The 18,554-nt window shown below is 36.4% G+C and overlaps 1 protein-coding gene across 1 annotated transcript in view; it reads right to left on the minus strand.

Moving 5' to 3' along the window:
- Positions 1–12,437: 12,437 nt before the first annotated feature.
- Positions 12,438–18,554, minus strand: part of LOC129238993 (allatostatin-A receptor-like) — a 123,417-nt gene continuing 117,300 nt past the window's right edge. The window contains exons 7-8 of the mRNA XM_054874249.1: positions 13,082–13,237; positions 12,438–12,971 (exon numbers count right to left, since the gene is read on the minus strand). Coding sequence (XP_054730224.1) covers positions 12,873–12,971; positions 13,082–13,237 — 255 coding nt within the window. The 3' untranslated portion in view covers positions 12,438–12,872. The remainder of the gene's footprint in view (positions 12,972–13,081; positions 13,238–18,554) is intronic.

Consider the following 18,554-nt stretch of genomic DNA (forward strand, 5'->3'; position numbering starts at 1 on the left):
CGATATTTTGCATTAATAACTGTAGGAAAAATCGGTAAATTTTAAGAAAATTTTAATACAAGTATATCCGGATATACTTTCACCTTACAGAATTTATTCAAGGCTGTCGGCCGTCACTATACACATCCACACCATCATGCGTCTATAAACTATCATGAGTAAACAAAATATCATGGGATTATAAAAGTTTTCACCTCTAAAAAAAGGAACAAAAAAATTAATATTTTTCGAAAATCAGTTTTTGCGAAAATAAATGACCATTACGGGTTTTAGCTAACGCCGGTTCTTGCAGTTCTTCGAGCGTACAACAGTTAGGATATATACGTATGTATATATATACGTGGGGTGCCTATTAAATTTCGGGATTTGGCAACCCTGGTGTTGCAATCTGGCAACTGACAGCTGTATCGCAAAGTTTGACATTTTTTTGGCTTTTACGTACTCAGAACGTTTTGAAATACCAGCGCTATTTATGTTGTTTACAGTAACTTAAAAGATTCATCTCGGTCCAAAAATGGAATTAAATCCTGAACATTTTCGTGCGATTATTTTTTACATCTTTCGACGTGGATTAACTCAACAACATTGCATGGATGAACTTAATTCATATTTTGGCGATGAAGCTCCATCAAGGACCAGTGTTTATCGATGGTATGGTGAATTCAATCATGGTCGTAGTTCACTCCAAGACGAATTTCGTGAAGGTCGTCCAAAATCAGTTGTTGTTCCGAAAACCATTGATGCTGTGCGCGAACTGATATTGCAAGATCGTCATGTGACCTATCGTGAGATTGAAACAATCTTAGGCATTAGTGGGACCAGCATACATTCAATATTGCGTAAACATTTGACTGTGAAAAAAATTTGTTCGCCTTGGATCCCACACAATTTGACAATCGCTCAAAAAAAGGCTCGTGTCGATTGGTCGAAGTAAATGCTCAAAAAATACGATCGCGGGGCTTCGAAACACGTCTATGACATCGTGACGGGTGATGAATCATGGATTTACGCGTATGAGCCCGAAAGTAAACAGCAATCGACCAATCAAATGGTCGCCTGTGTTTTCGGAAAAACTGGACATGTCGCAACCGTACCACCACAACAACGCAGAACAGTAAATTCTGAGTGGTACACAACCATTTGTTTGCCAGTTGTCTTCCAAGGAATTAGGAAAATCAATCGCCAAAGACGGATCACTCTTCACAAGGACAATGCGAGCTCTCACACATCGGCTCAAACAACTGCATTTTTGAGCACCCAAAACATCGAATTAATGGGTTATCCGCCCTATAGTCCTGACTTGGCACCGAATGACTTCTTTTTATTCCCGTACGTAAAAAACCAACTGAGAGGTCAACGTTTTTCGACATCTGAAGAAGCGGTTGCGGCATTCAGAATGCATGTTTTGGAGGTACCTCATTCAGAGTGGCAAAAGTGCTTCGACAATTGGTTCAAACGCATACAAAAGATCTTCATGGAGAATATTTTGAAAAACAATAAAGTGATTTTTGATGATTCAAATTTGTTTTTGTTCTCTAATCCCGAAATATAAAAGGCACAGCTCGTATATATATATATATGTTATATATGTATGTATATGTATATAATACTTAAAAGTTGTTAACTGTTAACAGCAACAGTTTAAACAGGAAAAAAAAAATACTTTTGAATTAAATTAATATTCAAGTTAGTGAATAGTTAGTGAATTTTTATGGATTTTGTGAAAAATGATCAAATAGTTAAATAATTTTTTTCTTAATTTTTTTTTTGTGCATATACTATACATATTATACTCCAACAGCGGCAATAGAAAGACTTCTCGCTCCGCATTCAATCAAATATATATATATACATATAATTGGCATGTACACCCTTTTTGACTGTTTGGCCGAGCTCCTCCTCCTATTTGTGACGTGCGGCTTGATGTTGTTCCACAAATGGAGGGACCTACACTTTCAAGCCGACTTCGAAAGGCAGATATCTTTTATGAGGAGCTTTTTCATGGTAGAAATTCACTGAGAGGCTTGCCAATGCCTTGGGAGGAGCAAAAAAAAAACGTTTTCTTCATTTTGGTGTTTCACGCTCGTATAGTTTTCCTTTTATTCTTGAAGAAGCCGTGTTATGTCACTTAAAAATGTTAATTATCACTAAAGATTTTCATTATCATCAAATATTTAGTGGAAGTGCAATTCTTTTTCTCTATCACTAAAAGTTTAGTGATACTTAATTTTTTTTTCCACTATCACTATATATTCAGTGATAAAGAAATTCATATTTTAACTACCATTGAAGAAGTAGTGAAACGCGTATTGCATTTATTTTCTAGTGCATTATGCCCAACCCTGATTGAATTTCTTATACTTATAACTTACAACATGGATTTTACACTTTGTTTTTTTTTCTAAAATTTTTATAATTTAACTAAAGTACTGAAAAATGCAGCACATTATTTATTTTCAGTTCCATACTTTTCATACTCTAAAATAATGTGCAATACTTTCGCGTTACCAATGCGCTGCCCAACCGTTCTCTGAGGCAAGTAAATGCAAACTGAGAATCCAACAGGTTTTCAGCAATAGACAATCAGCCTGAAGAAATATTTATGTACAGCCATCTATACTTTGTATATGTAGGTATTTCCAATAATGTAAAATGCATTTTACTGCTATTAAACAGGATGCTGCATCTACCTCGCGCACATATAAATAGCGTGGCATTTTGAGCTCATTACACTCTGCAACATCGAGCGATGCAACGCTTATTCAGCAATACAAAAATGTGAATAGCAAAATTGCTTCGCCTCGATTTAGCAATTTTCACACTCCATTTTCCACTCGTTCTTAGCGATAAACATGAAATGACTACTACGTTGAAGGAAGATTTAAAAATTAAATGTACGCCTTTTGACCTTGACTTTCATTTGGTTGCTTGAACTTGCAATATTTGTATTAGGGTGCGTCTTTTTTAATATGACGCTAACCTTTTACGCTAATGTGGCCCAACAAAAATCGGTACAGGTGTTTTTATGCTTAAAAAAGAATCCCAAATTTATATGAAGAGCATAAAAGGAAGAGTTTTGGTCCGCAAAATATTGCAAAATTTTCTTAAAAAATTTAATTAATGGGGTATTGCATTTTCCCCAGAACGGAGCAAACTTGATAACCATTTGTAGTAGCAGCCACTTAACCGAAAAAATTGTAAAAATAGATGATTAATTTTGTGCCACCTCGTACATGCAAATTGTAAGCAATGTGGAAAGCAGCTGCAAAAAAATCTGATCTGCGAAGTCTTTCAATACGTTGATAAGAATATTTAGCCCCGATATCTCAGCTGTGAGCTGAGCATAATAATAATTCTTACCTCAAATTCGAATATTTGGCAGACTGTACCCAGATTGCATGATACAATACAACCAAAATCTATCGTTCAAAGATCCAATTGTGAGGCATGTATAAGGAACAATTAATCGACTTACCTAATGTACAGAAAATTCATTATTCAAACTCCATTCGGAGGTAATTTATGTGAATACTGGCGGTACTCTGAGACTATTAACTGAATTTCCAAAAAATTATAGCAAAGCAAACATATTTTCAGTGCAGATCCATACAAAAAAATTTCTTATAGAGAATAGAAAAGCTCATCTTTATTATGCTATGTTGTCATCTATAAAGTTACACTAGAAATACTGCTTCATTGGGTCGGGTACCACAGCATAAAAACCATGACAACAACGATCAGAAGAACTGCATTTAGTATTGACGCGTCACAGTATTTTCTACAATGGAAAAAATCAAGCGTCGTGAAGTAATTGAATTTTTATTTTTGGAAGGTTTAAAACCACAGACAATTTATGAGCGACAACAATAGACGAAAAAGTTGATGAAATGAAGAAAAAATGGTATTGGCCAATCGTCGAATCTACGTTAGAGAAGTTGCTGAGGACTTAGACATATCGATTGGCTTGTGGCATTCGATTTTTTCAATGATTTGGGCCGCAAAATTCGTACCAAAACTGCTCAATTTCGACCAAAAGCAGCGTCGCATGAACATTGCTAATGAGATGTTGGACTCTGTGCGCGACGACCCAAATTTGCTCCACAGGGGCATAACTGGTGACGAATCGTGGATTTATGGTTGTGACGTGGAAACCAAAGCTGAACCATCTCAATGGAAGCTGTCGCACGAACCGAAAAAAGCGCGTCAAGTTCGATCAAATGTAAAAGTTTTGCTTACCGTTTTCTTCGATTGCAGGGGCGTTGTGCATCATGAGTTCTTGCCACAGGGTAAAACGTCAACAAGGAATATTACCTGCAAGTTATGCGGAAATTGCGTGAAGAAATCCGCCAGAAATGCCCGGATTTGTGGAAGAACAAAAATTGGCTTTTGCATTACCATAACGCCCCTGCCCATGCTCAGACATCGGTGCTTGTGCGCGACTTTTAGGCCAAAAACAACACACTAATGATGCCACAGCCACCGTATTCCCCAGATCTGGTCCCCTGTTACTTTTTCTTGGTCCCGAAACTGAAGAGGCCCATGAAAGGATTGGCGAGATAAAGGCGGCATCGAAGGAGGAGCTGAACAAGATATTGTAAAAGAAATGATTTTCTGAAGTGCTTCGAAGATTGGAAAAAACGTTGGCACAAGTGCATAATATCTCATGAGAATTACTTTGAAGGGGACAAAATAGATATTAATGAATAAATAAATCATTTTTGAGAAAACACAAAATTCGAGATACTTTTCGAACACACCTTGTATATATGAAATTTCACCGGTAAAGAAATTTAATCCGATATTCCAACTCACCGCCAAAAAATCCATAATATTTCCATTAAAACCACCTCTTATCAAAAACAAGGGGGCGCAAAATTAATCACCCAATTTTGTTTTGGAATAACTTTTTTACTGAATAAAAAAATTAGTAATAGAAATCTTTATTTTGACCATTACGCGATCCATTGCCTGCCTGTTAGCATTCCGCAGCTGTCTTGTTCACAAGTTCGAAATATGATTGACTTACGACGCCATTTTGCAAAACTTATAAATCTTCCGATAGGGGGAATACTATTTACTATAGGGGACCTTCTTGTACTATAGTGTAGATGGTGTTGAAACAATAATATAAAAATATAATAAAAAAAAATTTTTGTAGACAAGTGTAACTATAAAGAGATGGGTATAAAATCACAGTAGTTCACAGCCCAATATTCTACATTCTGTCAAAAAAGCACCAGGTATCGGTTATATAAAAAAGCTTTAAAAGTCATTTAAAAAGTTTATCAAAATTCCATAAATGAAAATTCTTGCCATAAAACCAAAGGGTAAGACAAAATACTATATGCACGTTATGCGAACTTCGATGGAGCAAATTCGTTGAGCAAAGTTTAATCTGTGGAAAAAAGTTGTGAATTCTTATACTCGTAGATTCTTCTCATTCTCGCATCAGAAGAAGATTATTTTGCTTTTTCTTCTTAGCATCACAATTCTTGAAGAACTATTACTTCATTTACAACTAGGCGCTTGTTTAAGGCCTCTGCAGACGTCGTCCGTTAGGTGCCCACGCGGTGAGACTTGAAATTGCGTCAAGTCCTTTCTACAGAAGCTGTGTGGAGTACTAAATTAAATGATATCAACACCTTCTTCTCAGCTGCCCTGCCCTCGTCGGGCAAAGATTTAAATATCTGGATTCTCACTTTTTCACTACACCTATGGACATTGCGCCTTTAAATATGGCACATCTGGTGATATTCATGAGCCACTGTTGGTCGTCGTGCTCTAATCCAAAGGCCTTCCCTCCGTTTTGCTCTCCCTGTTTAAAGCCACTTCCTTCCAAAGCCTCACGTTTGGCCTTTAAAGGCCTGCTCCCTCATCTTCGCTCTTTCACATTCTCTTTTCTTGGGTGTCCTATTCTTCAGTCTCCAACTGGGCACACTTCAAGCGTTTTTTTTTGCTGCTGGCTTTCTGGGCATTCTCTCGCAATGTGCGCGAGTAATTTTTTCTGGGACTTTTATCTGGGACCTGATGAGCTGTGTCACGGTTCTGACATTCTTGTACACGATTTTTATAGGCAATTAATTTTTGATTTATTAAAATGCAAGTTTCAAGTAGTTCAAGATTCTCGTTGATTTTTGATCATTTTTTCTGCTAAAGGTCTTGCACGCACTCTCTACGAAATTTCTTTTTTATACGAAGAAAATACATACGTAACATCGTCAAAAAAAAAAATTATCAAAATTTAGCGAAAATTTTGAAGGAGTTCAGATTTTGTTTTATTAGAATTTAATAGTCTATGAAACTAGGCACCCAATTTTTTTTTTTACTTTGATTAATCATTTTGAAATTCTAAAGCAAATTTATTGAATTTTTATAAATCTTACACAAAGTTTAAAAATTGGATTATTATGTTTATAATGTTTATATTTTTATAAGAAAATAATCGAAATTAAAAAAAACTAATAAGTTAATAGCCAAAACTTGTCTATATATGGTGCCTTCATAATAATTGTGGTGTGTGTAATATTTCAGAAGGAGCCTACTTTGAAGACAATCCAATAAATTTGAATGTCTAATAAATATCTTTTATTTTATTTATCATTTTCTGGCACTTTTTTGACAAAATGTATTACTGGCGTAGAGCAGAGACATTTACGTTGATAGTAGACGTGAAAATATAAACTATGTACATACATACACCTGCATTGGTTTACAGTTATTCTGGTTCATTATGCTTTTCTCTCGCCGCGCATTTTCACTTATATTTGTTTTGTGCATAAAGAGTGTAAAAAGGGAATGGGTAAATTTCATATCAGCCCTCAGTTTATAGAATGGCTCTTAATAAATATGTCAGCCTCGATTTTATACTTAGAAAGGTTCTGCCGCAAAGCAGACTTCATTCACAACGAAAACCGTGAAAACCACTAATAGTTTGAATGCTTTCTAAATTTTTGAAATTTGGCCGCCTGTCAGCTCTGCTTCAACTGCTAATCCTGCGAAGAGAATGACCTTAATTCTCATAGCCATGCAACAATCAAGGCTATAGAGGCACTGATGGTGAGCTCAAAACTAAGCGCAGAATATCTTATCCCTTTTCGGTTGCAAGCAGTAAACTGTAAGTTTGATGCTGGCCTTCTTTGAGTTAGTGTATCCATGCAGAGCAAGGATGGGTGTTCCTTAAATTACTTGTGGTCTGCTTTAGTGTAAAAGAGCCTCCAGGCAGCTTAGCGGCTGCCAAGCGAGAACATTGGCGTACAAAGGTGTAAAGCACTTCTGGCTACAATTGGATTGCAGGAAATCAAGAGAGCTTCCAAGCCTAACAAAGGCTCAACTTTCGTTAGTAGTTGAAGTCTCAGCCGTATACTGGCGCATGGAACTTAATATAACAGAAATTATGTGTGTCGAGTTGGTGTTTGTGGGAGCTGCCTGAAAGATGGTGAAAATAAAACCATCTCAATATCATCTATTCGTCTGAACTGAATCTGAGCCAAACTGCTTTCGTGAGACATTTTGGCGCTCACTTTTTAATTATGCCTTAGGTGCTATCACGCTTGGGCATAAGCTACCTGTTAAATTTCCTTATCAACAATTTTTCCTTTCGTGTTTCCAAATCATCAGCATAGGTATTTCTACCTTATCACTTCCTCTCTCCCTCCCTATTTTTTCCTTTGAATAGTTTCACATTGAACAGAGTCTAAGTTACACGTTCAAGTGAGTCCACCTTCTCTTAAACTCTTCCACCAAAGACCCTTTTTCTCTGCTTGCGTCAATTCAGAATTCGCTTGTAAACAGTTCTTGTTCCAATTAAGTTCACACTGTAAATAAAAGTAATATAATTACATTGTTAAGCGAAAAGGAGTAGAAACAAAAGTCAACATGTCGGTCAAGCGAAAAGCCGCTTACACAACCTTTAATTTGCTGCGTTGTATGATTAAATGAGTTGAGGTACTACGCAGCAGGAACGATTGTGGTTCTAATGAATATGTTCGAGTGTGTACCTAATGATTGCATTACCTTTGCTGGCGGTTCTCTTTGGCGTTTAATAGTGAGTGCAATTCAAAGGTTGGAAATTCTAGTGGAGGCTAGTAAAGGCTCATTTAGTTATTAATGAGGGAAATTTTCAAGTGTTCTTTGAATTAAGCGTTAAGTGTTGGCAATATTTCCATTGGTTCCTAAGTAGACCCAGTTCTTCACAACTCGAAATTTATAAGTAGCGACAACTCGATGTCTCATTTTATGCTGACAGATATTACTCACTATGTTCTATTCTCCTTCACTGTGGTTTCTGCTAAAAATTTCTTCTGCTTAAACCAGAGGAATCGCAATTTTGCTGCAATCATATGCGACGAAATCATTTGATTCGAGTATTTATAATTGTTAAGCTTTAGTAATTTTTTCGGTCTGCACCCTTCAAATGATTTACGAAGGATTTCAAAATTTCAGGCGGGATATGGAAAAAAGCTTCTGCCTTACTAAATATGCAAAAATCATGAAAATCGCTTGTTAAACAACAAAACTGTGAAATCTTCTCGGAAAAAGTACTGTAACTCCCTCAATTTTCCTCTGATTGGCCTCAAACTTAAAGATATTACCTTCCAGTAAAAGTCCTATAACTCGCTCAGCTGTGCTCTGATTGGGTAGAAATTTCGGCACGTAATTGCAAAAGCTTTCGCCTTTCTAGATATGCAAAAATCATAAAAATCGATTGTAAAATAACAAAACTGTAAAAGTTCCGCGGTAAAATAGCGGTAAACCCCACAATTTCGATGTGTGGTAGAAAAAGTTGACGCTTCTCCAATTACGTGCCAAAGTTTCGTGCCAGTCAGAGCCAAGCTAAGCGAGTTATCGCACTTTTACTGAAAGGTTATATGTCAAAGTTTCAGCCCAAGCAGAGCAGAATTGAGGGAGCACACATAATAATACACACAGTTGTTCGGATAATGCTGTTGGAATGGCAGTCTTTGACCAGCAAAAATTCGGGCTCTTGGAGTAACGTAGAACCGTTTGTCGTGGAAATTCCTTAATTTACCAAAATTTACTTTGTTGCTCCAATATTTACTAAAAATCGTGGAAGTCGAGTTATTGAGAATTTCATCCAATCAGTATACGAGATAGTCACTTCTGGTGATAGATTCTTCATTCCGAACATTTTCGAAGAATTGGATTTCAGAACTAGAATTTTAAAATACATAATTTTACCTTTTTTGTGGGGTTGGGTATGTAAGTCTCTGTGCGTTTATTTTTCCACAAAAAAATTCGAAAATATGTGTTTACTTAATCAGCTGGCTTGACAGTTAAAAATAATATAATCTTAATTAGCAGCACGAAAAACTACTGCGAGGAAAAATCTATACCCCATTGTGAAGATAATTTGAATAAACTTTACTCGGCTAATGGGGAGCACATCTCTGAGCTATTACATGGATTATTATGGACAATCCTGAAAAACCTAATCATGGGGGCATGGTGAACAGGCTATGTGCTTGTTATAAATTAATTTATTTTTTATTTGAGAAACTCTTGTATGAGAAATGACATCACCCGCTGGCATGAATCCGAGAAATATAATTTTAAGTGTCCTTGCGGCGGAATTTGAGAAATGATATGGATATGCTGGCATCGGTCTATTTTGACTCATTGACATTGACCAGCGACTTCAAAAAGTCTCACATAAAAAAATCTAGTGTCGGCAATATACGTTACCTTCGCTGTTATCTCTAGCGTCAATATATTCCTCCATCTACATATATAGGGTTATCTAATAAGAGGTGTTATTTTGATATTCAAAGAAAAATTATATATTTTAATATAAATGATCGGATGTTTATTTCATTATAAAGAGGAAGGTATGCCGTTAATAGTAGAAAATAACATCAGGCAAATGACAACCCTGACCACGCTTGCAGGACAAAATCCTTTTCATGAAATTTTCCATAATCGAATTGCAAAGTGGTTGGCCTATGTCCTCGATAGCCTCACGAGTTCCATTTTTGAGGTCATTATCAACCCTGGGCTGTTGGCGTAGACCTTCTCTTTCACGTGGCCACAAAGAAAAAAGTCACAAGGTGTTAAATCACAGGTGTTAAATCTCGGTGGCCAATTGTGGTCACTTCTTCGAGAAATAACACGGTCCGGAAACTATTCCCGTAAAGGATAAAAGGTTTCGTTGCTTGTGTGGCACGTAGCGCCATCTTGTTGTAACTAAACCTTATCCAGATCAATACCATCAAATTCCGGTCATATAAAATCGTTAATCATCTCTCGATAGCGATAGATAACACCTGTTATTGGAAAACCCTTTAAAAGTGGGGCAACATCGAGACGCACTTCAAAAATTGGAGGAGAAGTTCGGCCAAATAGCTCAGAAGGGACAAACGAGCTAATTACGTAGATAACATGGAAATAAATATAATGCCGATGTGTGCTAGAAAACAATATGCCCTTTCTTGTTTTGAAATATTCTACAAGTTTTGACACATATTAGCTGTCACTTTTTCTTGCAAAAATGTTTCTACATGACTCTCAATCCCTTCATAAGATTAGATTATATTAGATTTGCGGGGGGCTGGACAAGTCCAAGCACTCATTCAGTAGACCATTGTACTACACCCGGATAGCTTTCAGTAGAAAGAATAGAGATAAGAAAGATAAAAAGTGGAGGGTAAAACCGACAAATTAGTTTGAGATCACTCTTCCACAAATCTCTTGGATTCATTGATGAATTTTAAGAGATCCGGAAGAGGAAGAGTATGAACTTTGTCCATACTCAGTGTATCGCCACCCAATATCCTAAGTCTGATTCTGGAAAATACAGGACCGCTACAGAGAAAATGCTCTGCAGGGTCGGCATTCTCAAGACAGGATAGGCATATCGGGCTGTCTACGACCCCCATGGTAGCCATATGCTGACCACAGACGTTGTGCCCTGTGATTACATTTACCAGCACTCTCAGGTCCTTTCTGCTGAGTTTTAGTAGAGAGGTCGCTATTTACCTGTTTGGCCTTTCTTGCTTAGGGGTTTTACTCTGGAATTAACCATTGTGGCTTTCCACCATACTACAGAGGCGTATGTAATAATGGGTCTAATCAGGGTGATGTACAGCCAGTGTACTATCGCCGGTCTTAGACCCCATATCTTGCCAAAGGTTCTCTTACACTGCCAGAGGACTTTTAGTGTTCGAGAGACCTTCTGCTCGACGTGCTTCTTCCTGATAAGTTTACTATCTAGGAATACTCCTAAATATTTAACTTCAGAAGACAGTTGCAGTGTTACCCCTTTCAATGTGGGTAGTAACAGGCCTTCCATATTGCGACTCCTAGTGAAAAGCACCAAGGTACTTTTTGTAGTGTTCACCGAAAGACCATGCAATTCGCACCAATACTCAATCTTATTTAGAGCTACCTGCATTTTATTGCATATAGTATAACTTCAAGTGATCGTCCTGAGATTAATACGCACACATCGTCTGCATAAGCTTGGATGTGTCCAATATCCTTCAGATCATTAAGAAGAGAGTCCAAAAGCACCACGCTAGGGGAGAGAGTACACCGCCTTGTGTAGAATAGAGTGGATCCATCTGACTATGATTTCTTCCACTCCATGACTTCTGATAGAAGAGCACATAGAGTCAAAGGTAGCATTGTCGAAAGCTCCTTCAATGTACACTAACACACCAAGAGTGTTTCCAGCCCTTTTCCGATTATGCTAACTAACCCTTCATAAGAAAGTTGTATCATTCGCCCATGCTGATCGATCGCGAAACTTGTCATGGTGATTTGGCAAGAGGATTGAATAATTAGCAACATTAGCTTGTCAAAATCGACCACAAGGTGGCGCAAAACTAATCTTCCTATTTGTATTTAAATAACTCTCTACTATTTATATAAAAAGATAAAAATGAAAATCTTCATTTTAGGCTTTACGCGCTCCTGTGTTTATGTACTGCAGCTGATTCACAAATCTAAAATATGATTGGCGGATGGCGCCATTAGCAAAAATTATAAATCTTCTGATGGGATGATTCATTCTGCGCCACCCCGCAAAGCTTTGTAGAGGAAGTAGAACTACACAGGCATACTAATCTTAATAGCCCAAAAATCTATTTTTTCGACATATAAGCTTCTAAAATATTAGAGCCATTGTGAGTTCATATTCGTATTTAGCCATCAAGCACCCTCGTAAAAGGGTAGTGTGTTCTGGATTCAATATTTGTGTTTCTCTGTGTTAATATATCGAAAGCTCTACACCATCAATACGAGTCCCCCTTTATAGCTATGAAATAAATTTAATCCTGCAAATATTCCAAACTATAATAAAAAAACGAGAAAAAAAATATTTTCACTAACAATTTTATTAGCATCAATTTTTAATTTAATTATTTACAAATGAACATAATTTAATATTTGCAAATATTTTATAATACATAGTAGTAGATTTTCAAATTTCAAAATGTTAATTGTCAAAATCCAAACATTCATGAGATATTTCAAAATATGTACGGAAGAAAAATGTTGTTTTTTTACACAAATATTTTAATTATTAATCTCATTCAATTCCTTCACATCGCTTTCAAGTTTTACACAAAGTTTTATCTGAGAAACAGCTTTGATATTCTATAACTAGGGTTACATATTGAATAGGCATTACAAATTTACATTAGGGCCAATACAAACTTACATACATACATGGAATAAATTCGTTCACATATTCATTAGCACAGCTAAATATTTATCATTTACATTTGTGCGTGTATTTACAATAACAAAAAGTTAAATATACCTATACAAGAAGTAGTTCTTTTCGATAAATAGTAACAGAACACCGCTGCATTCATTCAGAAATTCGAACCCTTTCGTAAAATCCGTTCGGTTGCTCACAGCATATCCACATTCGACGGTCCATTGCCAGTGGTGCGTGTCGTTTTAGTGATTTGATGCGTGACAATAAGTGGCTGATGACCACAGACCACAATCTGCAGAAAATATAGTCGTACAAAATATTAGCGTTATAAAGCGCTAAGCATTTCTTGTATTTATAGGAAAAAAAATGTTTAAGTATTTTACTGGCTACAAACGCACTCACCTTGCGAAACGCCTTCCGGAAATTATCCGATAGAAAAGCATATAAAATTGGATTAACGCAAGAGCTGGTGTAAGCCAATACATGGGAGACAATTTGTACCATAACCGATAACGGAGTGCCAGGATACCTATCCAACGCTTTTAGCACAAGAATTACCTGTAAAAACAAAAACAAAACAAGGGAGGATTGCATGAAAGAGGGAAGGTAAATCTGGTTGCAGATCTATTGAATGGAGGAATCATAGGTGGAATTAGCTAAGTAAAATATTTAAAAAAACATAATTTTTTTATAAAAAACCCTAATTTTGATTGATTTTTTTTAACGTTTGAGTGGGGAAATCTTAAAATATAAAAAAATGTATTAGGTGCGCAACTTAGTTATCGCTGTTTTTTTATGAAAATACAACTTTATTCTGAAAAAATGGTTACAAGTGAATCATTGAAGGGCAATACCTGGCTACTACTTTTTTCCATCTTTCTGGTAGATCTCGTATACCATAGCGGTAAAAATGTTCATCTTTTGAGACTATACACGGATCAACCCATTTTTTGATGTCTTCATATGAATGGAACGGCTGGTCAGCTAGACCATGTGCCATCGATCGGAACAGGTGATAATCGGATCAATATCTGGATAATATGGCGGGAGGGGTAGGACTTCCCAGTGTTTCAGGTAGGTTTTAATGGACTTGGCAACGTGAGGCCGAACGTTGCCATGCTGCAGAATCACTTTTTCCAGCCTCTCGGCGCAGTGCTCGGGTCAATTGCATCAATTGAAGTCGACACCGATTCCCAGTGATGGTTTCGCTTGATTTTAATAGTTCATAATAAATAACAACAACTTGGTCCCACCAAACACATAGCATAACCTTCTCAGCGTGAATATTCGGCCGAGGTGACGACGTAGAAGCATTACCGGCATTTCCATGACTTTCTTTTCTTCGGATTGCTGTAATGAATCCATTTTTCATCACCCGTCACGATGCGCTGGAGCAGGCGAAAAAACAGGCGAAAAAACGACGTTCAACATCCCTTGGTTTTAACTCATAAGGAACCCAAGTCCCCCGCTTCTGAATCATTCCCAAAGCATGCAATCGCTTGGAAATGGATTGGCGGGTAACTCCTAATACTGAAGCAAGCTCTTCTTGCGTTTGACACGGATCCTTATTGCCTCGAATTCAGCGTCTTCGAAAGTTTTTGGCCTTCCTTCACGCGAACGGTCGTCAACATTAAAATCACCGTCTTTGAAGCGACGGAACCAATCTCAGGACGTTGTTTCACTTAAAGCAGCATCTCCATGAAAAAGGAAAATCAACACTTCCCGCAAATGACGATTATTCGGCACAAAATCAGACATTTTCACAAAACCAAAAGTATATGATACCAAAACAAAATCACTAAAGTGTCGAAGCAGTTTGTTTACCATATGTCTAAGCTTGGTTTATGACGTTTAGGTTATGTTAGAATTGACTAGCACACACTGCTGGCGGAATCTATTGACAACTTAATTGCGCACCTAATACATATAATTTCTGTTTAACAAAAGTACCGACCTTTTTCATGACAGTAATGCGCCCTTCTACTACACAAATCGTAGAATAAACTAAATTTATTAATATAAATAAATAAAATAAATCGCTGAAGATAGACATACGACCGCAAAGAGTTAATATTTTTTGTTTGAAGGCATTTCGATTATCTGTTTACTCGTACATTTAGTTACGTAGATGATTGTGCCTTTATAGCAGACTGCTGCCACGCATTTGTAATTTATTCAAAAATATAAATAAATATTGCGGCATGAGCTTCAGCGTACAAATTTCTAATCAGGCTTTGTATGAAACACAATTTCCTTGATAGCGTTGCCACCTAATTTTTATTGCAAATATTGGAAATTATGACACAGTTGAACTGAATGCTAAAAATGCATGCAATTTTACTGGTTTTGTATATATGTAACTTGCGCGTATCCAACTTTATGGTAAAGTGTTGCCACATATTCATAATTCAAAAAGTGTAGTTCATTCAAATATAGAAATAAATATTACAAAATGGATTCTAAGCAGTGTTTAGGAAATTAAGTTTAAAAACATTTTTTTTTCTTAAAAGTGTTGCCACTTAATTTTTATTTATTTTTAAGAAATTATGTCCCAGATTTATTACGAGTATATAACAACAGAACTACATGTGTTTGAAAAATGTCATGAAAAATTGGAAATATGGATATATTGCTACACAACCAACGAAATATGATTAGAAAAAATATAAAAATATTAAAACAAAAATTCGAATGGTGCTGCCATCTAATACTAAATAAAAAATGTTCAGTATGATTAACAGAATATTAGTGTTAAACGAAATATGCTTATAATAAATTTATTTAAAAAAAAGGTATATTATAAAAAAAACCACTTAACTTTTAATGCAAAAATACAAATCAATTAAAAGTTTTTTGTTCAAAGAAAGAAGAAAGCTCTAATCAACAAAGTTTGCAACGCGTTGTCAACTAATTTTTAAGGCGAGAGTCGTAACTACATACACATCTGGTATTTTTCCCAATAAAAGTAATGTAGCGGCAAAAATAAACACACAAATAAAACTAAGAGACGCTCCCTTGCACTTTGTAACTTTCCGATTTTTTCATAAAACTCATATATTTCATATTTTATATTTTTTCATATACAATACAAGCTTGATGACTAAACGAGTGTGGGTTGAAAGGACTGCTTATATAGGCATCACCGGAGAATGTAGAACTTGTCCCAGTGCTGCCCTTAATGCCGTTTTGCACTTACTTCCCAACGACTTTTATGTTATTTCCATCACTGGTCAAAATGCAGTCAAGTTACAGGAGGTTGGCTTCTTGGGGCAATCTCTCAACGCATGGCATTTTTAGGCAGTTAACTTCGCGCTTATCTGAACTTCATACACATCTCTCTAGCCGCAAACTAGGGCATGCAAGAGCAATCTTTCGAAGTAGGCTGAATTAGAATTGTTACCTCTGTTCCAGGATGGAATCGTGAGTCGGAGCAGACCTTTTCTCTAAATCAACCAATTTATCTATTTCATTTAAACTGCCGAATACTGCAATTGTTTTTCAGGCAGTAGTCTTTGCGATACGACAGGCATGAAAAATGCTTAGGTCACATGGGAGCGGGGGAGATGAAATCTCTTGGGTGTGCAGGTGACATTTCACTGCTCTGGGTTCCAGGACATGGGAACATGAAAGGAAATGAAATTGCTGATGAGCTTGCCAAGAAAAGGTCGACTGAATGGGTTTCACAGATCTGCCACCTGGTCATAGTCATGCGCCTAACTGTTAAAGGGAAATTGCACAAAGTATTTCTCATGAAAGCGCAAAAGAGATAAAGCTCCATTTCTTCGAGTGGTATTTCGAAAATCCTGTGGCTCCCACTACTACAGACGCAGGTCGCAGATGTTCCTGTAGATATCACCCCATTACATTCCCAAACTTGTAGTTGTGCTTACCGAACGGTCATTGGCCGATCGGCATTCACGCAGAAAAGCTGGGTTTACCATTTAATCCCCATTGCAGAGGCTGTGGGAATCTTTCAGAGAAAGAGATTATTGAAAACTTTCTCTGGAAATGTCCGGGTTGTTAGCTTGACGATTAAGGTCACTAGGAGTTCCTTTCTTTGACAGCTTGGGGCAGTGCTCCAACTTAAATGCCATCGACCTTCTCCGTTACATCAACAGCACCGGTTAGCTACAGATATTTGCCCGTTGGAGGTATCATTAAGGTATACAAGCTTGCTAAACACGCGACTATCAATTTGCTTGACAGTTCATTTCATTTTTAAGCATCTGCAATTATGGCGCCTTTTTAATTTGCTGCGTTGATTTACCTAAAATAAAGTACATATTCCGCTTTAAGTCAAAGTCCAGCAATTAGTTAACAAAGCAATTTCGCTATACTTTCAAGGTTCATTTAATGTTCTCCTTACCATTAGGATTCACTCCCATCGGTGGAAAAAAAATAAGAAAAATTAGCAAAAGCGCAAAACAAAGGTAGTGCAGTCAGTTCCACGTCAAAGCTATGCTAAAAATGTAAAGTGACTAGTTCCTCTGCAGGATAATTTAAAATTTATAGCAAAATTTTGAGTAGCCTTAAGTAAAATTTTCTAAACAAGTCACAGCTCATGAGGAAATGCTAAGTTCCATTTCATATTCCATTGCCAGCCTGGTATAAAAACAGCAAAAATGATTATATCCATCATTCATCGCTTGAAAATATGGCACAATTTCTCCGAATTTATAGCTATTTGAAAAAATAGTATTTTGTGTTTGAATAATAGCCATTTTGTTTAAAAGCATAGCAGAAGTATTTGAATTTTACATTTTAATAACTTGAACTTTTTTTAGTCTCTAAACGGATTAAGACGATTAGTTACCAAATTAATTTACAGCTGAACAAATAGCAAAATGTAGGCGAATATTGTGGTAGCGCTGCATAAATAACATATAAATCTTGAAATATGACGCAGAATATAATAAAATAATATATGCATGTATATTTCATATATGCATGTATATTTCATATACAATACAACCCTTCTAGTTTTTGTTATATCAGGAATTTTCCCATGAATTTTGTAAATAAATTATTTTCATTTTTCCGAATATTGGAATTCCAACAATTTGATTGACTTTGACTTCTACTGAAATTATTTAAATCTGAATAAAAATATAGAAACAATATCAATTGCATTTATGCAAATAAATATGAGCATATTTTTCTAATAATTTTACGGCACACACAACTACTTGAATGCGTTTAAAAATGCTTCTCTCAGTGTCGCACAGGAAATGTAATTCCATTTCTAATTACATTTTCTTGTGCGCAGTTCCACCTTTTTACACAATTCTTGCTTTTCTTGTGTGAACTTTGCCATCATTTATACAGTAATATTGATTGCATACCAACCTACTATTATAAGTATATTAAAACAAGCAGGTCGAACACACTTCTCTTTCAAGGTAACTCATACGCCCTGTGGAACATGCAAATGTAGCCTTCCTAGGTATAAGTATGCTTTACATTCACACGCACCTCAATCTCAACCAACACACTTGAATGCACAATTGCACGTGAAATAAAATGTGAAATATTTTCTCAAGCAAAAATTGCATGAAAATGGAAAATTTAAACTGGTTTGTTTATTGGGTTGGCGCATTGTCCCAAGCTGTCCAAAAAAGGAGCACCCAGTGACCTTAATCGTTTAGTTGCCAAGCCCGGACATTTAGATAGAAAGTGTATTTCTGAAAGACTCCACACCTTCTGCAATGGTGAGACATGTTACATACGCACCCAGGAGATTTGATCTCCTCCTTATAGGTGTTGACTAGCTTGGCTTGCACCATGACATCGTCAGAGCCTTGATTGCAGCTCGACTATTGGAAAAAAATGTTTAATATCTCTTTCGCTCCGACGTTTCCAAAGCATTTTGCATGGC

This window comes from Anastrepha obliqua, chromosome 2 (assembly GCF_027943255.1).
Source record: "Anastrepha obliqua isolate idAnaObli1 chromosome 2, idAnaObli1_1.0, whole genome shotgun sequence".
Taxonomy (NCBI): Eukaryota; Metazoa; Arthropoda; class Insecta; order Diptera; family Tephritidae; genus Anastrepha; species Anastrepha obliqua.